Source organism: Filicampus tigris, chromosome 17 (assembly GCF_054856515.1).
Source record: "Filicampus tigris isolate MCC_2025a chromosome 17, RoL_Ftig_1.0, whole genome shotgun sequence".
NCBI classification, from domain to species: Eukaryota; Metazoa; Chordata; class Actinopteri; order Syngnathiformes; family Syngnathidae; genus Filicampus; species Filicampus tigris.
Genome location: NC_141233.1, coordinates 16,937,874 through 16,959,182, shown reverse-complemented (window position 1 = coordinate 16,959,182; position 21,309 = coordinate 16,937,874). Strand labels below are relative to the sequence as shown.

At 46.4% G+C, this 21,309-nt stretch overlaps 2 protein-coding genes across 4 annotated transcripts; one reads left to right on the top strand and one right to left on the bottom strand.

Moving 5' to 3' along the window:
* The first annotated feature begins 685 nt into the window (after positions 1-685).
* LOC147133791 (uncharacterized) lies at positions 686-5,708 on the top strand. Of its 2 annotated transcripts, none has more exons than XM_086012277.1 (2): positions 686-1,114; positions 2,370-5,708. In XM_086012277.1, the coding sequence occupies exons 1-2, from the start codon at positions 878-880 to the stop codon at positions 4,221-4,223; spliced, it is 2,091 nt and encodes a 696-aa protein (XP_085868403.1). In that variant the 5' UTR covers positions 686-877; the 3' UTR covers positions 4,224-5,708. The 2 variants fall into 2 exon arrangements, with proteins under 2 accessions (XP_085868403.1, XP_085868402.1); XM_086012276.1 differs by having other exon boundaries at positions 2,283-5,708.
* A 131-nt stretch (positions 5,709-5,839) lies between these two features.
* Positions 5,840-21,210, bottom strand: ttc3 (tetratricopeptide repeat domain 3). Of its 2 annotated transcripts, none has more exons than XM_086012274.1 (44): positions 20,993-21,210; positions 19,673-19,752; positions 19,538-19,583; positions 19,073-19,232; positions 18,529-18,610; positions 17,951-18,004; positions 17,688-17,820; positions 17,449-17,534; positions 17,188-17,282; positions 17,033-17,095; positions 16,248-16,302; positions 15,891-16,065; positions 15,761-15,821; positions 15,515-15,632; positions 15,362-15,398; positions 14,502-14,575; positions 14,012-14,167; positions 13,837-13,917; positions 13,480-13,589; positions 13,280-13,406; positions 13,082-13,201; positions 12,913-13,011; positions 12,657-12,799; positions 12,443-12,579; positions 11,984-12,304; positions 11,622-11,891; positions 11,484-11,524; positions 11,200-11,253; positions 11,001-11,062; positions 10,761-10,916; positions 9,987-10,452; positions 9,301-9,369; positions 9,079-9,228; positions 8,862-9,001; positions 8,719-8,787; positions 8,522-8,618; positions 8,142-8,245; positions 7,971-8,049; positions 7,331-7,423; positions 7,047-7,243; positions 6,759-6,873; positions 6,561-6,686; positions 6,239-6,331; positions 5,840-6,040 (listed from the first exon to the last, which is right to left on the bottom strand). In XM_086012274.1, exons 1-44 carry the CDS (start codon positions 21,060-21,062, stop codon positions 5,933-5,935), a joined length of 5,172 nt encoding a protein of 1,723 aa, XP_085868400.1. In that variant the 5' UTR covers positions 21,063-21,210; the 3' UTR covers positions 5,840-5,932. The 2 variants fall into 2 exon arrangements, with proteins under 2 accessions (XP_085868400.1, XP_085868401.1); XM_086012275.1 differs by having other exon boundaries at positions 21,088-21,149.
* Between the last annotated feature and the right edge of the window lie 99 nt (positions 21,211-21,309).

Sequence of the window (21,309 nt, the reverse complement as noted above, 5' to 3'; positions counted from 1 at the left end):
CTTAGGTTTGGGTGCAATACAATTGTGATATCACAGTCTGATATCCTCGCATGAATAAAGTTGTGCTTGTAAGAAAAACAGCAGGAGTGAAATTCTAGTTTGCTCAAGAACAAAAGACGACTAAGTTCTCCAACCGTAAAAAACATCGAGAATGTCTGCTTTCACAAGAATTAAGTATTTTCAAAATCCCCTTGTTACAATCGACTTTTTTATATACTGTATTCCATTATCCTCGAAAAAAATCCCTTTATTTTGTCACAATTTTACGGCAATTAAGAGCAATTTTCTAATAAGGGGCTAACTAAATCCTCATAACTTTTTTCCCTTTAAAAATCATGAATTTAGTGCAACGTTATGACTTTTCTCTTAAATGGGCAACTTCGTTATTTTGTTGACATTTAGAGGTACACAGGGGAGTTATGTTTGATTAGGGTAAGGATGATTGGGGGGTCGTTGGAGAGGGGGGGGGGGCGGGGGGGTTACTGGAAAAAGTTTACCATGGGGATTTTTTATTTTAATTTTATTTTGGTCACACAATACTTTAAAAAAGGTGTGATGTAGATCAACACTCATAGGAAACGTGACATGTTTCTCCTAAGTTAGTAGTTGAGGAAACACACAAGAGGACTACAACACAGGAAGTAAAGTCTTACACGCTGTGACGTCACGGCAGGTCATGGGCGACCACAGCCAGACGTCGCGAGTTCGCCAGTGACGTCACCTTTTGTACAAAGATCAAGGCCGACACTTCACCGCAGGGCAAATTTGACAGAACCGCTTGTCTTTGCGTGAGTTTGTTTCTCTGGTTCTACGCAGTCTAAATGTAGTGGACCCGAACCTGTGACGTCACCTTCCTGCCGACCGAAGTGACCCCGAGATGGAGCCGGATCGTTTACTCAAGGTGGACGCCATCCTAGAGCTGGTCAAGTCCCGCTTCAATCTCATCTCCGCGGCCCAGTGGGCTCTGCTGGTGGCCGGGACCCCCGACTCGGAGACCAAGGCCGTCCTGGCCGATACCATCAGCGACGTCATCCAGAGGATCTCCTCCGAGGTGGTTCGGCAGCTGCAGCCCGCCATCAGCGAGCATCTGCGAGGACAAGCGTCTCAGGCTCAGGTCGGTACCGGTGGAAAAACTACAACACTCTGCAAACGAGTACAAGGGCAGATACCGATGTAAAAATTGTTAGGGAAAAACATGTACAGGTATACGTAGACGCAAGTACAAAAGTTACAACAAGGTAAGTACAGATGCATGTGTGAAAATAAAATGTAAAAAAAAAAAGACCGTCTCTTAAAAGTATAAGCATGGATTAACTCCTGTATGAGGAGTGCAGATACTTGTACGTGTAACAAAAAGAGTTTGGTAAAAGTACAGCTTGGACTCCTACTTACGTTTAAAAGAAAAAAAGTCTGAAATGTGCATGATTAGAAAAGTACATTTTTAAAAAGTCAGTCTTAAGTTGACTTAAAAAGCACAAATGAATTCTTAGGGTCAATTACACAGTTGTCAACATTTTGTGAAAATTCTACCTAGAATACAAGAAAGTAACTGTACTCAGTTACATGACAACCGTGGGTGAAAAAAGCCCACTATGTACACTTTTGGAAAAACCAAAAAATATGGTAAAAGTAGAGGTATTGAGTCAACATTTGTGCCTCAGTAAAAGCAACAACAAAAAAGTTATCTGAAATGTACTTACCGGTAAGTAAAAATGATTTTTCACGATCAATTTCACACAAGGCCCATTTTGACAACTTGGCACAATGGAAAATGAACCCAGTTCCACATTGTTGGTTAGGAGCCAGCTAGCGTAGGCTCGCCCGACTTGCGTGATGAAAACATGCTCCAATAGTTTTGCCAACGTTGTGAACTGACGAACAAACGAAATTAGCTAATGATAACAGAGAAAAATGCCCCTTACCTGTATGTGCTTTATCAGATTAGATTTTTTGAATGCCAGAAGCTGGTGGTTTTGAAGTTGGCACGCGACAATGCATTGGCATCGACTCATTCTTTGAACTGGCAAATTTAAATAAGACCATGGATACCTCTTGTTATTTCTATTCTTTTTAGTGCTGTATCCTCATCCGTGGAGGTTGAAATAAGTAAACAAAGGAGTAGCGAGTACAGATGGCTTTTGAAATGTATGGAGGACAAGTAAAAAGTGTCCAGAAAAGGAAATACGCAAGTAAAAAGAGATACCTAGAAGAAAAAAAAAAAAAAAAAAAAAAAAGCCACTTCCAGTAACGACTTTGCACTTGGTTACTCCCCATCACCGCAGGTGAGTAACGCCATCGACCGGTGCAGCCCGAAGCTGAGCGAGTGCATAACGGAGACGTTCGCCGCCGCCCTGGACCTCCCGCCGCAGAAGTACGAGGGCGCCGAGGAGCTCACCACGCTGGTGGAGTCGGAGGTGAAGCACCGGGTGACGTCGGCCTTGTCCGTGGCCCGCAACACCAGCGAGTGGCCGTCGGACCCCACTCTCTTCATCCGCAGCACCATGTCCAGCGTGGGCAACCTGGCCTCCATCTTCCGCAAAGCCGTGGAGTATTTGCGGCACGTGTTCGCCCGGGCGCGCACGCCCTGCGTGGTGCTGTGCGGCCGCTCCGCCATGAAAGCCGGCGACATGACGGACGCCGTGAGCGGAATCCTCTTAAAGTGGTCCCGCGCCAGCAAGGGCGAGAAATCCGAGCCCCACGTGGACGTCGAGAGATTGAGCGAGCACTCCGACACGGTGGACACGAAGATGTCGAGCGCGCGCTCCGACAAGGCGGACTTGGAGAAAGTGACCCAACAAACCGACCCCAGGGCCAAACAGAGTGCCATGAAGGCGGCGCTGGACATCACCAAAAGCATCATCCAGGAGCCCTTTCGCTGCTCCGGCGACCGCGTAGAGAGCCGCCTGACGCGCTTCAATCTCAACCTGAAGCTCATCTCCAACAAAGTGAAGAATTTCTTCAAGTCGCAGGAGACAGCCAGCCCGGACGGCCACGTCAAACTGCGCCGGTTCCGCTTCTTCAAGTTTGCGCGCCTGCAGTTTGCGCGCATGCTGGGAGGCCTCAAGCGCGCCTTCAAGAACCAAGACGCGTGTCTGGTGTGCCTCAAACCGGATCAGCAAAAGTCCCCGAGAGGGGAGTCCAAAGGCACCTTCAGGTCCAGCACCTTACACGTCAGGCCGTCGCAGAATCCCGCCTTTGAATTTGAGGCCATCCAGGACAGGGTGGCCAAGATGTTCGACGACCTCAACCAGATGGACCTGGAAGCCCGCGAGGCCAAAATGAAGCGCTACATGGACGAGAAGCTCCGCGGCTTCTCCCAAGATCTCTCCTCTCGCCTGTACGAGTACCTCATGTCCTGTCAGAGCGAAGTCTACGAGGTGCCCTCCAGCCGCTCCAACACGCCTTTCATGGACTCGGTGCTGTGGGGGCGGCGGGGCAAGAAGAACTGGGACGGCGGGCAGAAGTTCTCCCCCGAGGTCTTGTACGCCATGACGGAGGACGCGGCCTGGAGGTTCCTGCAGCAGCTGCTCCTCTGGATGGAGACGGAGCCACAGGGCGAGGAGACGTACGCCGACGAAGTGTCCGGCGCCGTCAGCGAGATCAACCAACTGGTCGTCACCGCCCTCAACGCGGACGAAGACCGGGACCCCCCGAAGAGCCGAGCGAGCGGCAAGATGCCTCGCAAGGACGAAAAGAGTTTGTCCTCGGCGTCCGGCTCGCAGCCTCCTCGAAGGCAGGCGACCACGCAGCGCTCGGGCCTCACGGACGCCGCGGGGCCGTCGCCCAATCTTTCTTCCAGGTGGGAACGCACGGCGTCCTTCAACGTGAAGCTGACTCGCCTCCTGGCCTACACGCTGGCCACGCAGCTGGGCCAGCGCCTGCCCCGCAAGTGCAAGCAGTCCCTGAAGATGGACGCCCTGATGCTGGTCGTGGAGCACCTGTCGTGCAGGGCCGTCGAGGAGATCAGCCCGCAGCACATGGACAGCATCGAGACCATGGCCAACCTGGAGGAGGTGATCACGCCCGTGGTCAAGAAGCTCCTGGCCCACTTTGGCTCGCCCACTAAACTGGTGGAGGCCGTGACGCTGGACGAGGCGTCTTTCGATGAAGCCGTCTTCAAGCACCTCCAAAACCAACTCGTAACCGCCAGGGAAGGGCCCAAAGCCAGCAAGGGCCTCGGCTTCTTCTCGTCCGTAGCCAAGCTCTGCTCTCGCTCCACGTGACCTACATTCCTCGCCGCCTTTTTCTCCTGCTTTTAGGGAGTCGGTCCCCCACCGCACGTGTAGATAGTGTACATACTTTTAGCACGCACGTTTACAGTCATACACACAGTGGTATCTTTACTTGCAAGTCAAGGCCCGGATAGACCAATCAGACGTCGGCCAACTGCGACCGGCGCCTACCGCCTGAGGCGGGCCGACTGGAAAAAATGGCAAAAACACACCGCGGCGACAGACAGCGACGCTGACGATTAAGTCTGCGCATGCGGGAGATGCAATAGCCCTCCCATACCATTGGCGGCGGTAGTCACCATTCCCTCATGGTTAGCAAAAAAAAGCCACGGAGACAATGCATTCCGCTACATTTTTCACTCCCACGCGAAGAAGTGCAATAATTAGCTAGCTAACAGCCAATCAGAGTGACCAAATGTCACGACTTAATACGCCGATTCACCGTGCTGAAATGCCCACCAGACGCTTTCCCGACGGGATCCGATGTTACGGCGGCGTCCGCAAAATCGATCCGACGTCCGACTGGTCTACCTAGGCCGCAACCCAACCCATTTGTTTTGAGATACAAGGCATCTCGGTCCGTTTTCTCGCTTTGTGTTACGAGCATTACAACTAATTAAAGGGGGGGAAATTGGTTGGACATACACATTGAATTGAGTGCTTAGTCACGGAACCAATTATCCTCGTTTAGTCAAGGTACCACTGTCTACACATGTATCGTCATGTACTTCTTTCAAATTCTATTGTTGATAATATTTATTAATATTCCTATAGGCCAGTGTTGATTAGGGATGGGACCAAGTACCTTTTGGAACGCTCTGTACGGAACGACACGTACACCTTTGTGGACGGCGGTTTTTGGATTTTGCAATGAACTTCCCATGGAGGCTGCGCGCGTGCATGTTGCACATCCACCCACTCTCGGTAAAACGTAAAACCAGTAGCACGAGCGGAGAATTTGAGAGACGGAAATTTGAATTGGCACAAGCTTGATTCAAATCTCCGCTGTGGATTAATTTTGGTTTCACTGTTGAATACGAGTGAAAACTTGACGAGAGAGTTTACTATCTGCAAGTGTTGCTTAGCTTGTTTCAAACATGTCCCGTACTTCTAAGGAAATCTCTCACGTTCATATCCTGCGATACAGTGGAAATTCGATCGAATGGACACGGAAGCAACAGACTCTGGATTTCACAGACGAAAAGTAGCGTTCAGTCCACTCAAAATGAGCAGAACACGTACGGCCCTTCATCGGAGCACTGATGCACTTTAAAGGTGAGCGGCTATTTTTTGGTATTTGTAAATACGTGTTTGGAGATGTGCCGTCATGCTCCAGATGGGGAAATAATTGGAAAGTCTTGGACATATTTTTTCTAGACTCATGCTCATTACCCTATTTTCTGATTGTTCTTTTTTTTTTTTTTTTTAATCAAATAATGGAGAGAAAAAAATGCCAATAAAAAAATAAATAATCAACTCGTGTGAGGAAATGTGTGTTTTGTTTTTTAATCAAATAATGGGGAGAAAAAAAATGCCAATAAAAAAATAAATAATCAACTCCTGTGAGGAAATGTGTGTTTTGAAGCGCAAACACTTGAGAGGAAAACTTCAACTTGACTTTTTATTAGTCGTGACCAAGAACATCTACCGGTACATAAAAGTTGAAAGGGGAAATTAAAATAAAATGGAGAGAGTTGACATCACGGGGCTTGGCGCCTCCTACCGGGCAGCAAAGGGAAGTCTTTGAACATGGTGTCCTTCCGGCAGGTGGGACACGTGCTCTTCTCCTTCAGCCACGATGTGATGCACTGGACGCAAACACGTGTTCAAAGCGAGAACGTGACCAGAGATTGCTTTTGACGCTACATGCTAATATGAAACGCAAAGTGGCTGATGTGAGACGGAGCAAGACTATGGATGTAACTTGCTTGATTTTCTTTTTGCCACAGTACTTGTAGAAACCTTCAGACTTTTGACTTGCAAATACGTGACCTAGTCCAACTCACCTCCTTGTGGAAGGCGTGTCTGCACTCCAAAACCAAGCAGTCGGATGGACTCATCTCTTCCTGACAGATGATACAAGGGTCCTCAAAGTTCAGCTGCAATTACACGCACGAGATGCAAACCGCTGGATCAGCGCTTGCCGAGTACCGCCTCAACAAATACTTGGCCGACACTGACACACAGTAACAAAGTACAGCTACGGTCACTCATTCTTCCATTGCCACCCGTTGGGAAAACAGTCAAATACAATTGAACTGTGCTGTACAGGATAAAAACAAAAATAAATAAACAAAGACAGCACGAATGTGAATTATTTAAGCTTACGGCATTGACGCCGAGCGGTGTTTGGCTCCCCGACTTCTGCCAGATGGGCGATGGGTCTACCAGAGGGGGCGTAGCCGCAGCCCCGACACCGGTCTTCTTGGATTTGGTCTCAGATGCAATGGCCTCCTGAGAGGACACAGCCAATGCCAACGTGATGACGCCGCGGCGAGACGCTTGACTTTGAAATGCTCTGTCTACCTTATGGTCCAGGATCAGCAGGCTGAGTGCACTGAGCACATCCTGCAAGCTCATGCTGCTCAGACTGCCGCCGTTGGATGACCGCAGATCCTTAAAAAACTTCATTAAGTCTGACCTTGGGGGCGGGGGGGGATGACAAAAGGATAGTAGAGTTAGGCTGGCTGATGGGGTTTAACTAATACAAATAAGAAAAAAATGGTGGGGGGGGGGGGCACTGTGCAGGAAAACACTGATTATGTTACCGAATTGGCACAACACGATTGAATGTGACGACCATTTTGTTTTCACCTCGTATATTCGGGGAAGATGGTCAGCAGGCGCTCCATGGCCTTCTCAAAGACAGTGTATCCGGCAGCCCGTGCGGGTCCGGCAGCGTTCCGGGTGTCTGCGGCAGGTGCCGGCGCGGCAGGCGCCGGCGCGGCAGGCGCCGGCGGCCGCGGCGGAGGCGCGAGAGCAACGCTGAGCGCGGCCAGGTTGGAGGACAGCTGCAACGTTTCACCAAGGACAGCAGAGTCAAGAGGCAAGCGTCATGGTCCGGCAACGCTCATCAACTTTCTCACTCAATGTCTTACGAGAGAAACTTGAAGATCCGTCTGGTTACGACCGAGCACGACTTTGACCTCTTGGCCGCGTTTGACTTGCTCCACCTGCTCCTTGTACTGGGTCTGGGGACACAATCAAGACGTTCGGCTAGTGTTGCCCCATCAGAGGCAGAAAGAAAGGCTGCCATTTGTCCGCCTCTGTCCAGGAGCCCGGCTTTCAAAAATAGAGTGAAAGGGGGTCACTGACCACTTTGTACTGTTGTATCTCGGAAGAGACGACACCGTTACCGTAAAGCCGTCATTTCCCTACTTCCATTTTGCTGTTCTGTATGTACAGTAAGGCTTCGTGCAATTCCCTTTCCCACAACCACCATCATGTCTGTTTGGGCTTTTGATACTTGCCAACTTTATCTGCTCATCCTGTGTCGGAGCAGTTTCTACAGAACAGAGACTAAAAAAAGGGCTACTGGTACTCCTGCCAAAAGGTGTTACATTGACAGGACGACAACAACAACAACAAAAGCAAAAGTGGTGGCGTTTGGGACAGTGTAAAAAGGGGCTTCATACACTACTGCCTAAAGGCAGAAAATTCCACACGGGTGCCATTTATACAGAGCAGCAACACGGCAGTAACACTCTCTATGTTGAGCATTTCAGCCCATTTGTGTACCTCGGAAGCAGCAATTTTCCGCTCCAGCTCTTGGACCTGGACTCTGACGTTTTGTCTGCTCGCTTCCAGGGAGGGATATCTGCCGGTCAAGTGCAACCGCTTCAAGTTAAGTCAAGTCCACGTGTAAAACCGCACTTGTCATATGTTAAACGGCTTTGCTCGGCACCTTACCGCTGCACATATTCATCCATCTTGCCCAGGAGAGTCTTGGCGTCAGCCAGCTGAGCGTGGAGGCCGTGCAGACGCTGATCCCGACTGCTCTCCAGCACGGACAACTGGTGGAGCAAAGTCGGGATTACCGGGGGTTTTTTTTTTTTTTTTTTTTTTGTTCCTTGTCTCAAAATATTTGCGCTTCTTCAAACGGATACAGAGAAACATCCAATGTTGTCAGGGGGAAATCAAATCCTCGAGACCCTATCCCAAAGAAGCGTGGAACCAACTGGGAGCAATTCACATTAAATGAGTTCCCAAGAAGTAGCTCTCGGTTTCAAAAAGGTTGGCGACTCCTGCGCTAAACTGTCTCAAGTTACAAAACAGTTCAAACAGCTTACTTGGGCGCTGCAGGACCTCCTGGTCGCCGCGGCAATGGAGCTTCTAGAGCGCTTGATCTCATCCTCCAGACTCATCTTCTCGGCCGCTGACTGATTGCTTGAAGATGGAATTAAAAAAAAAAAAAAAAAGAGAACCCATCTTATTAGCATCCCGCTGAAGTCTTCTTGTCAGTGTACTGCGCTAGAACGAGACGTACCTTAGCTCCAAGAACCTATTCAACTTCTCGTCATAGGTGGCCTTGCTTGCGCGAACTTGTTTGGTGAGACTGCGCGTGATCAAATGGGAACATTTAGTTTCAGGCCCCATTTTAAACAGGGTTGTGTGGATTTCCATACAGACCTCGCTCGTTCCTCCACCAACTTATCCGTCTCAATCTTGAGGGCCTTCAGCACCTCCTGGTTGGCTTTCTTCTCCTTCTGGTCCTTCTTGACCTCCTCCTCAAGCTTCTGCTGGAACAGGTTCAACTCTTTATCCGTAACCTTGACAGGGAGAGGGGAGAGAGCGATTTGAGACACGAGCCAGATCCGCCGGTTTGGCATCCCGTTCTGGAGCTCACTTTTATGTTGGTACTAATTTCCTGGATGTCTTTCTCCAAGGACGCCAAGGTCATTTTGTGCTTCTCGTCCACCAGCTCGCGGTCATCTGCCATTTGCCTCATCTCATCCACCATTTCTTTAATACGCTTGGCCGTTTTGTTGATATCGCCCTGGTGAACGACTGTTTGTTGAACAAACGTACAGCACGACATGTGGACGACGGTTCATGGACAAGAACTGACCTGGACTTTCTCATAAGGCAGCAAAGGTTCCGTGTTGACCGCAACGCAGTCTTTGACTGCTTGATATGTCTGAAGCATGAAGTAAAACAAAGCGTAGTGGGTGTTAGTATGCTTCCATATTGACTTGGATTCGACCGATTGGTTAATTAGCAACATTTCTGACAGAAGCAAGGAATCGCTTTCACATGATTGTATGACAACAAAGGTGCTTGGCGGAAGGCAATCAAGAGTTAGTTGCACTTTGCGTAAATACATACAGGTTGCCGTTTTTAATGGTGCAAAACGACGGTAGTCATTTATCCACATTGTAAACTTTTGACCTGATGAAGGCGCTTGCAAGCTGCAAATATTTCACCCAGGTGTCACCGGACATGCATTTAGCAGAAATATTTACTTCTATTATTCCTCTGGAATTTGATGGGAAGGAAAAAAAATAAATTAAAATTTTTTTTAAAAATAGCTGGAAAAATACATTTCTAAGCTTGTTTGCCATTATGAGAAATTAAGCAAAAAAAAAAAAACCAGAAAAAAAAGTAATTTTCTTTATGTATGCGCAAAGGGGGAACAATTAAAATGTTTTTTTTTGCACGAAAACCCCCCCAAAAATTTAAGGTTGTACCGCCTGGCCCAATTTCATCCAACCCAAAATTATGTAACCATCCAACACTGAAATGCTGCAAACTTACCTGTACTTCTGCGTGTTTCTTCAAAATGACTTCAGGCGGCGTTACACTTAAATCACTATAGGAATACGTTTCCCAGGACTCGTCCACCTCGCAAGTATAAAGATCCAGGGATTGAAAGTCGTCGGGCGAAAGCTTGGCAGGGCCTTTGTCTATCGGTGGGGGGAGTTCGTCCATATCGACAGTTATATAGGGCTCGTCGTTACGAAGATTGGGGCTGGATGAAAATCCGTGGCGGGGCCGCGGGCGGTCCGAGCGGGCGGCCTGCTGCAGGGCCACGGCGTGCTTGGCCAGACCCACGCGGTCACAGATTTTAATGAAGCGAAGGGATTCCAGCAGGAAGCGTTCAAAGCCGCCAGCCTGTCCGATCTTGGCGTGAGCCGCGGGCGGGAAGTGTTCCATCTCTCCCTGCAGTAGGGGGTCGTCGGCAAGCAGGGGGCCGTGTTCCTCCAGAATTTGTGCAAAGTAACTACAACAAGAAAAGGGGACACATTAGTTGGGGTTTTAATTGCCTGACTAGTGAACCTCAAAAACATCCGCAGTTTGGCATTGGCAGTTTTTTTTTTTCCTGGGCTTTGGCCATTTCATGATGAAATATGAAAACAAAAAAACATAATAGGTCCTTTAATGGACGCATGGTTAAAATAACTTACATGTTATTTTGTAAACTGACTTTCTTTAAAGGCTTATTCTATGCCCACTACACGTTGGTATTGTCCCAAAACTTCATTCCCACCTCGAGTAGGGAAAAGGTGACCATCTGAGGCTTGTACTCACTCATACAAATTCTCCTCGGTGGGATCTGGATTGTTGTCCAAAATCTTTTTAAACTCCCTGGTGTGTCCTGTGCCGTTATACTGTTCTTCAAACTCGGCTACCTGTGCTCGAAGGTGGCGGGGAATGCTAAAGGGCTCGCTGGGGTCGAGGAAATATCTGTTGACGAAAACGATGGGCTTTGTTACAAAACCGATTCTGACACCCCGACGGGACGTCTTCACACTGGCGACTGCCACTTACATCGGATCTTCTTGCTCCCACTCATAGGCGGGGTCATTTTCCCACCCGGCAAAAACTGGAACCTGAGAAGGCCACAAATTACACATTGGATTCAGTGCTGTTAAAAAGGTCATTATACAGCCAATACCGTCCGTAACTCTGCAACACTGAGCCATGAGCCGCGTCGTTAGAAAATGCTTCCCAACTACACGGGACTAACCTTTGGCTCTTTTTTCTTTTTTCGCCCTCGACTCTTATCACTCACAGGAAAATTCTGAAAGAGACATTGTCAAAAGTGTTACCTGACAAAGACACGCTATATTGTCAATGAGCGCTAAGGACCACTGTCATGGTTGTAGTCCGATCAAATCAAACTGGGCATCATCATCATCATCATCATCATCTCTCAAACTTGCTATTCACGTGCTTGTATCGGATCTCAGGTGGTGCAGGTGTGCCTAACGTTGTGGCTGGTGACTCAAAGTAAAAACTCGTGTTGCTTACCTTTTGATTATCAGACTTCTTTAGAACAGAACAATGTCCATCTGGGGGGGGGGGGGGGGGGGGGGGAGAAAACAGTTGGTCACATGATGATGCCAGGTCAAATAAATAAACATAAAAATATGAGGTGTAAATACATACCAATCATACTAAAAAAATACTCATCAAGTAAAATATTAAACGAACTGTTAACGCCCCTATGCTCCTCAAGAGTCCAGATAAAAAGTCTCATTTCATGCGGCGGAGCCTGTTTGACATAATCAGTCAAGTTGCTTAAAATAAGGTTGGAGCCAGGGGGGGAGTCCTCAGAAATAATCTCTTTCAAAGGGGCAAAGGTCAAGAGCGGGGTTAGGTCCAATTGATCCAGGTGGTCAGCATTGCGTTCAACGAAGGACTTGGCGGCCTTCAGATCTTCAAAATACAGCACAGAAAGCAAGTCACACGCTTCCGTGATCATCATCTTAAGAAAGGGAGGATGAGGAAGATGAAACGCGAGTTCTGACCTGCATCGTTGAGCCGTCCCGCCCAGCGGCTGAGCTCCACGTTAATATTGAAAGTATTTGACAGCAGCTGGATGAAGACGCGCGCCCAAACGCGATTCCTCCTCTCCAGGAGCAGCTCCACGGCCTGGTCCAGCGTCTTCAGGCGCTCCTGCTCCCAGTTGAGCATCTTGGCGGCCAGCCGGTTGCCCCGCGCCGAGTCCAGCTCCAGCCAGGGCCTCAGGCAGCCGCTCACATCCGACGCCGAGAGAGCCTTTTCCTGCCGCAGCAGCTGCATCATCTGACTGACCTGCACCAGGACTCGATCTTGGTACAGCAACCAGGCTGGGAATGGGAACCAAAAGGCAATAAGCATGCGGGGGAGTTGCCTACTGGAAAAAAAAGTCGTTTACATGTGCAGGTAGGTCAGGAATGGATCCCCCCCCCGCACCCCCCCCCCCCGCGATAAACAGGTGTTGATACCGTTCTGTTGAGTCTGCGCTGCGCTGTTTGTTTTGGGCCGTGGAATCTCATCACTGACGGTGGCCTTGTGGTCCAAGGTCGGCTTATTATCATTATTCTCTTTTTTACAATTGTTCTTCTCCTTCAATTTCTTCACACTGGAACGAAAACAAGTTTTTCTTTAAAAAAAAAAAAAAAATCATCATCACGAGTAACTCGAAAATTGAGTCCTCACCACGTAGGCGGCTTCTGGTTCACTTTGACTTTCCTCGGACTCTCCGCCCTTCGGTTGGTGACCAACACGCGTTTTGTCAGGCCCGTTGCGTCAATCATTTTAATAGAATCGATTATACCCGAACAGTCGGGAGTCAGACACGGCTACATAGTGCGCAGGACACACACACACACACACACACAAAGGAAGAAAACGCGTTGAGGGAAAATGTCCTGAGGAGGCAAAGGAAGAGCGCCATGTTGTTCGGGGATGTTACCTTCTCGCTCTTATCAAAGGACGGCGGCTTGAACGCTTTCCAGCAGGCGTTGTGGTATTCAATGAGGCACTTTTGGCTGCACTTCAACTCTACATAGCCCTGTGGGTGAAGTGAGTGTCAGCATTTATTGACACTCCAAAATAATGGCTCTTCAGTTTTATGAACTCACTTTAAAGTCCGGGTCAGTGATGTACATATTTTTGGAAGGGCAGAGGCAGTTCTCATATCGACAGGTGCCATCGGGCCGGGGAGGGAATTTGCACGAATATATGGAATCCTCTAGAATTTCCTAAAGCAGCAAAATACAATGTGAGGTGGCAGAATCCACCCCAAATGCTTTCAGACTAAGCCTTCTGTGTAATCTTACTTTAAAATGCTCCAGATCAGTCTCTTTAACAATTTCGTTGGTTTGCGGCCAGGTGAGTTTGCCCGGCGTTATCTGATTCTTCACCATCTGCATGGAATCTTCAAACTGTTCCAGCGCCACTGCAAACCTGACAAGAGGGATCAACTTTGCTTGAAATGATCCAAACGTCAATCGGTTCCACCAGCAGCGAGCGACTTTACTTTTTCTCTTTGAGGTAAATTCTCCCCTGGGCGTAGGAAACCAGACACTGGAAAACCCTCTCCTCGTACGATTTGATCTCCTCCAGGAGTTTTCGTGCTTCTTCGAGCTCCTGTTACAGAGAAGAAAAATACATATTGAAGCACAAAAGGAATGCACGCATTGGCAAAAAGTGCAAAACTATAATCAAGAGATGAAATGATCAAATATTCTTAGAATCTTCCACAAAATACCTGTATTATTAAACAGCATTACAAGTGAGTTTCCGTCGATTCCTGGGAGCACTAATTACATAAATCGTCTATCTTAATCTTTTTATTTTGGGATGGGGGGCGGGGGTCACTGCGTTTGTATGTCACCTGAGGCTTGCCAATTTCCGTCAGGGCGGACACACGGCCGTAGAGCACCAGCTGCATATCCAGTGCAGAGAATCCAAGTTCCTGATGATTCAAAAACAAAAATGAATGAATAAAAAACATTTGAAAATGTCCAAAATCAAATGATAATTCAATGTCGGCAGCGGTGCAGTAGTGCCTTCTTTTCGTCCGATGTATAGGAGTCCACCGCGTGTCTGAAGAAGGTGTCGGCGTTGTAATAGCACTGTTTGATCAGGTAAGTATGGGCAGTCTTCATCACGTGACTCAATGGTTGTCTGGGAAATCGGCTTCGGTCAGGGGAGGCGTGTGAGGACTAAAGCAGGGGGAAAAAAAAAACCCACACAAAATCAATACTGCTTCTACGGTGAAGCCCTGCTTATTGCCGGGATTGATCATTTTAGCCCTCCCACACTTAAAACACACTTTATAAACAGATTTGATTGAACACACCAAGATTACTACAGTTAACCACAATGAACACTGGAAAAAAAAAAAAAAAAGATTTTAGAAAACAAAACAAAGAGTGTTAAAAAAAAAAAAAGAAAAGAAAATGCATGACACGACAAGCATAAAATAACCGCAATATACTGTACTGAAAAGTCCAAACAGGATTCCAAGTCACTCGAGAGGACGACAAATTTTCTTACATCCTTACTGGCCGCGGATTTCTTCTTTGGAGTTTTGGGGGGCTCTTTTGCAGCAGCAATCTTGTTGTCATTAACTGTTGCAGAGACAACATAAGTCAATCAGAGGTTTGCAATACCACAAGGACGATCTTTACTTGGCTAGAATGAAAAAGGAATGACAAACACTTTTCTACAAATAGCGCGAGGCTCGTCGGTGTGGCCAACTTAGTGATTTGCTCGCAATATGGAGTGACCTTTCTGACCCCGTTTTTGAAAAAGAGCTGGAGGAGGCGTGACAACAAATGATGCAACCAATGTGCTCTTGAACGTTATTATCATTAGGGATCATGTTATGACAAAAGGGACGTTTCTTTTCTCCACTTAATAGTTTCACATTTGTTAAAATAAATAAATAAATAAGGGGTGTCAAAAGAGTGTTTTTTGGGGGTTTTTTTGCATGTGGGGCTTGTGCTGGAGCTGTTGGGGGTGTGGCTTTGGGGCTTTTCTCAGCAATTTTTAAGTGACATTAAAAAATAGATGAATTAGATCAATTAATTACAAATCATAATCCATCACTCTCTCAATGTTTTAAATCTCTCGACAGCACTAGAATAAATAGGCGTTCTATTATTTCTGTGGAACTTAATGCGAGTTCAACAAAGACAGAAGACATAAAACAAATGCAAGAAGAGAGAATGAGCAAATGAGTAAACGAGCAAAATTTGTTTTGAAAAATGCAAGTCAAAAGAAGAAAATAATTACAAACCCGTTTGTTTTTTTTGTTTTTTTAATTCATTCATTTAAATCAAAGACTTTATTTTAAGACCATATTACCCAACCCTAGACAGAGAAACAAAACTAAAATCTTAAACGAAACCTACCTGGTTGGTTCTGCTTGTTCATCGTCCCTCCGGCCGCCTAGACAAACAGGAACAAATTACTGCTAAGTTTCACTTTAACTACGACAACACGAGAAGTTTGCGTGCTCAATGGGTGTGTCGTGACCCCTTGTGCGTCAGCTGCGGTTCACATACCTTGCACGCCCCATTGTGCTTATCATTATTGTTATTCTTATTGCTGCCATTGCCATCGCCCGCTCCTGACGGCTGCTGCGTCTCGACAACAGTCGACTTGTTAGAGGCCTCCGGTTTACTGGCGGGGAAAAGAAGGAATGATTCAAGTCACGTTCCATTGTCACCTGTTTTAATAACTTTGCAAAAAAAAAAAAAAAAAAAAAATCTACAGTTAATACTTTTTGACTTCGGTAAACACACTCTTACCTTGAATTTTTAGTTTTCTTAGGGGTTTCCGCGATGCTGTTTTTTTTCTTCGAGGGTTCCACTGAAAAGGGAAACAAAAGTTTGAGTTTGGAAAGCAGTGCTCGCAATTCCCCCTGTGGGCCGTGCGCACCTTTGTTGCCTTCGCTGCATTTTTGGAGCGCGGTCGTAAACTTGACATATTGCTGTTCCAGGTCTTTGACTCCCTCGTTGTTGTACCTGCACATACTTCGCGCCAAGCTGTTGGCCCGAGTGGCCCACTCGACCTCGCCCAACAGGAACAAAGCCTCGCAGTAGCGGTAATGGCCCTGGAAATCAATTCGCAGAACTTGTCAGTCGCGCACAAAACAAAACAAAAAAGTACGCTCAATATGACATGAACATATTGTCTGCTACCGTTGAGATTTATTGTGGGCCGAGAATATGAAAATAACAGTCACATAAACCCATGAATGAAGCCCATTTCACTACTGGGGAAGGACAAAAGTACCTTGGTCCAGCACGGTTCTATCAGAGTGGCCCGTTTTGCATCCACAGCAGCTTCTCTGTATACATACACACACACACAAAAAAGATTCAAATATTTCCAATACCTTGTAACAACCAAAAATTGAAAGAGTCAGATCAAACGGGTTAGGGGGTCACATTTGAAGATCCACACACTTTGCTTCTGCAATGACAAATCTTGAAAACAAATATAATACAGGTTGCTGTCCCACAGAGATAGAACAAAGTGGACAGCAGCAGGGCAGTGTTTCACTTCTAGGAGAGCAAAATGACACCATTAGGGCCCACAAAAAAAAAAAAAAAAAAAAAAATTTGAGACTGCTGTACGTTACACCCTCGCAGTTCAGCACCCGCCGATTTGCTGATTTTTTGGCCCATAGTTAAAAAAAAACAAACAAAAAACATTTTGTTGTTTGTTTTCTAATTTTCTTTTTTTGTCTGGAAGGTTTTCATACTTCTCCACCCCGGTTATCCATAGAAAATGTTAATTGAATGTTAATCATGTACTTTAGAAGAATTCATTTGGTCAAATAAACACTCCCCGACGCCTCGAAGCATTTGCATGGGCAACACAAGGCGGGGTTTCGGTGAGCAGAGGAGTGCCAACTAATGCACACGTGAATAGCTCCGGTCGACTGTACCATTTGGCTATGTTAGCCTGTGATGTGCTTCGCTTCCTGTGCCTGTGTTTAGGGGAACATCAGCCCCACACAATAAAATGTTTGCACTTTCAAGCAGATGTCGAGAGAAAAAAAGACGTGTACTTACAGGAATTTCTGACAGCGGGTGTGACAAAGTGCCCGGTTGCTAAAGGCGACGTAGTTTTCAGGGCTGGGACAGCGAGGCGGAGGAGAGGAAGAAATTAATTCTTCCAAATGTATTTATAGTCACACAGCCTTGTGTGGGCGGGGGAGAAAACATACTTAATTTTGATGGCTCTGGTATATTCCAACACTGCTCTTTGGTACTTCTCCTCCTGAAATAGATCGTTGCCTATTTTCTTGTAATAGTCACTTGCCTGCATGAGACGCGCATAAAAAGTGCAGAGAGAAAGCATTGTCAAAAGAAACAGATTTGAATTGGATAATATTATGCACTTTGACAAAACGGCGCAATTGAAGCACAGGCAACTAATACGTCAAATTAAGGTGCTTTATACACAACTTCTTATCATGAAGTCTTACCGCAGAGATGTGATCAGTGGGCTTCAAATTCATCCACTGCATCATCCCCTCCGCATCTTTCCCCATGTCAATGATGAAGTGGATGACTGAAAAGAGACAAAGAGCGTGTTGGTGCAAAAGAGGTGCATTTTTGGTGATCACACTCTGGTATGGCGGCGAAGGCGGGACTGCAGGAGCCATTGTCTGCGCCTTGAGATTTTGACGGACGGATAGAAAAGCATTCAGCAAAGCTGGCTTACACTCGATAAACATGTAGGACAAAGCTGCGTAGCGAGTGCGCTTGTGGCCCAGTTCCTGGATACGACGGCGGATCTCGGGCTCCCCAGCCTCTTCCATGAACTGTAAAGCGTCCTCGAGGGCATCTGGCAATTGCTGAGTGCACACACAAGCAACAAAACAAAACCAAACACCCCCCCCCCCCCCCCCAAAAAAAAAAAAAACAGGCATTGAGAAATGCTATGCTCAACAGTATGTAGTAGCGCACACACAGCCTCAGACTTACCTCACGGAAGCTGGTAGTGATAAAGTAGAGATGAGACGATGTTTCAGTGTTATACTGAAAAACACGACAATAGGAGAAAAATTACAGCTCGAAAACTGTGAGTCTTATCTTTTCTGAGGGAGAAGGAGGCAACCTTGGACGTTATCTGGCCACTGCCACACAATCGGTCCAGAGCTCAGGAATGTCAACTTGGAATTAGAGTGAGCGTTTTAACTCGGGCCCGACCGATAGATTTTTTTTTTTTTAGGCGGTTTGCTGATTCCGATATTTGGCAGAATAAAATTCCAATAACCGGGTAATGGACCGATTAATTACAAAAAATGTCCCTTGAAGCTTACAAAAACAAAGATATGAATAGAACGTTTGACTGTTTTGCAGTACATGTCCATTAGTATTAGTTGATATTTACAACAAGAGAAATATTGACAAAAATCGGCCAGTCCATTAATCAGTCTGGGCCTAGTTAAGAGATCTCTATTGTTATTTATTAAAGCAGACAAGGCCACCATTGGCTAATTGAGGCACAGCATCTATGAGAGAGGACGACGCCGTTTGGAGCATCAAAAGATTGGACTTACAGATCCGACCTCCAGAGCTCTGAGAACTGCCTCCAGACTTTCGATCTTGTACAGTATCTTCTTACTCACAATGGTAGGGTCACTTCACGAGGCGCACGCACACACACACGCACAAAATAAAAATTAAGAGTGAAAGCTTGAGAACATCTTAAAATCATGTAAACATAGTTTTTAAGTTATGACCTTACATACTATTTGAACATCATTGTTACTTGCAAATGTGTACGATCAAAACATGCCACTTTTGACTGCTGTGACTGCACGGCTAGTAAGTAGCGGCTCAACTGCAAACTTGCTCGCATTTTCATGCCTTCCACATCATCTTTTGGGTGCTTTTTTTTTGTAATAGTTGCTTACTAATAGTTGCTGTAATACTTGCGCGACTCAAACTACCGCAGGCAAATTCCTTGTGGGCTTTAACACACTTGGGTAACAAAGACGATTCTGACGTTGTATGTCACGTTAAATGTCGGCGGTCCTCGCCAAGGGCACGGGCGCTCACATCGGGGGCTGCCTATGTCGAAAGTTTGACAAAGTGACTCACTGCGTGTTGAGCAGGCCGATGCGCGTCGCCCACTTGAAGGCGTCGTTCATGGTGTCAACTTTCAGCAGGAGGGGCATCCAATACATGGAGAGTCTCATCAAATGCACCGCCGCTCTTTTTTCACCCAACGGGATTTCGTTCCAGGCATTAGCTATGTAGACTAAGCACACACGCGCAATACATGAGGTGTACAGTCGGTCCTTTGATCCATGTTGTGAGCAACTTTCAGCTACGTCACTACGAGACGGCAGCAGAGAAGGCCGCAGCGTCTCCGCCATATACACACGGAATCGATGTTTCAGGTTTTACAGTTAAAACTCTATTTTTAAGCTTTGCTGGCAAAAATCCAGTGACCACACAAAATTCATAGACGGGAGATAGCTACTTGCAGTAGGGGGAAAAAGGAAACAAAAATGAATACTCAGAACCCAGAGCTGTGGCATTTTTTTTCTTCTTCAGATTTACCTCGACTGTGGCAGACGGGAGGCTGACCCGGACGCATTAGTTGAGACTGAAAAAAGAATGGAAGAAACAATAAGAGGCACGGGTCTCGACAGACATACGTTCACCTGATGCTCGTCAACGCAACGTTTCAATCACCGAAATGGCGCAGTTGCCATAGTCGGCGCCACAGCTGCAGCCCAAGGACCTGCGATCCGTTTTAAACATCGTCTCCGCATCTGCAACGACAACATGACGTGAGTTAAAGCCATTTAACAAAGAAAAATCAAAAAGACAGGGCAACTGAACAAACATCAAAGTTTTCCGCTGTATACAGTGATACAAAATCTAAGTGGGCCTCTGATGCAACAACGACAGCTTACTGGTAGCAACAAACGGACATTGGAGGGCTCCAACTGGTAGCCAACAATTTCATCTTTTGTGCAATGAATGCTACTGAAAGTCATGGTACTGCCTGCAGCTGTTGTCCAGCATTGTTAATGCAGTGTCACCAGTGTAATCAGAAATAGGGATAGACTGATTACTGTCTAAGTCGATTATCAGCGCTGATTTAAAAAAAAAATTATAATAATAATAATAAACAGTTTGCAAATCTGAAAAGTTGTTCAATAAACTAAGAGTTGGGAGTTTGTATTTAATATTGATGCCAATATTTCCCCTTTTCTGATAATCATCATCCTCAAAAATCGGTTATGGGCCTCCTTGGCTATTAACAAATGAGTATTGGCCCTGCAAAAATAATATCATCCATCTCTAATCAGAACATCTGATGTGTGTGCACTCGTGTTTTGTGAAAGCTATAGCACAGAATTGTCTGAATTGGCCCAAATCTAGAGTAAGGAGGAGGAATCCCCGGAAGGTTTTCAAGGTTGCAACTGGAAGGAGCCTCAGTACAGTTCAGTTGTATTTACCTGTAAGTGCAGTATATTTGAATTGAATACATGCGAAATGCAGATTATTTAATTGAGCTAATACTATAGTCTATTTATTTGCTCTTGTTCATGCACTTCTTGTTGTACTTATCTTCTAACACGTGTGATGACAAACATGAATGGAATCGATTGAAACACTGAGGCTAATTTATGGACCAGAGATTATTATGAAGGGTCTTAAGGCAAATTCGACTAAGGAAGAAACGAGACTGAAACGGTATCGGTATCGATCTCCTGTCCATCCCCTTGGGGAACGAGAAAATGCAGTATAAGATGCAAACAACCAAATAACGTGTCCGTGTGCAATGTGAGGAAAAATAGGAAAGGTGGTAGTTATCGAGGAGCTAGCTTTAGCGTTGAGCACCCAACCTAAGCTAACGCCACAGTCTGTACATTCTGTCGACGGGTACTGCCTCATCTAAATCGTTACGAAACACATGAGAAGCACTGGAAGTGGGTGATTTTGTCTGCTATGTTGTTGCAAAGGCCGAGAAAGAAAGTCACGCTCGCACACTCGGGTCTTTACCACTTTGGTCGTCGACGAAGCGCCCAGAACCAAAAACAACGGCGCCCTCGCTTCCTGGAGAACTAAACATGATCCACGAAATAAACACAACCCACTTGAAAAGTCTTGAGAAAAACACTTCCGCTCTTGTTCTCGGCGAGGAAAGGTATGACTTGTGCCAAACGAACGCTAACCAGTCACACACGATGTGCGTGGGTTCTATTTCAAAGTAAGTGGACGTGACGCGTCATCAAAATAACAAGTGGGAGGAGCGGTGCGCTTCCCTTTTTCGAACAGAGTGATGATATGTTATTTGATTTTCTATTCTTTATTTTCTG

Bases quoted from the DNA above. Each gene is read 5' to 3' on its own strand.
- LOC147133791 (XM_086012276.1), top strand. From the start codon at position 878: ATGGAGCCGGATCGTTTACTCAAGGTGGACGCCATCCTAGAGCTGGTC. The intron at 1,115-2,282 runs GTCGGTACCGGT...CCATCACCGCAG, and splicing joins GACAAGCGTCTCAGGCTCAG to GTGAGTAACGCCATCGACCG.
- ttc3 (XM_086012274.1), bottom strand. From the start codon at position 21,062: ATGTTTAGTTCTCCAGGAAGCGAGGGCGCCGTTGTTTTTGGTTCTGGG. The intron at 13,202-13,279 runs GTAAGATTACAC...TTGCTGCTTTAG, and splicing joins CTGATCTGGAGCATTTTAAA to GAAATTCTAGAGGATTCCAT. The intron at 12,305-12,442 runs GTATCAACACCT...TCCCATTCCCAG, and splicing joins AGCGCAGACTCAACAGAACG to CCTGGTTGCTGTACCAAGAT.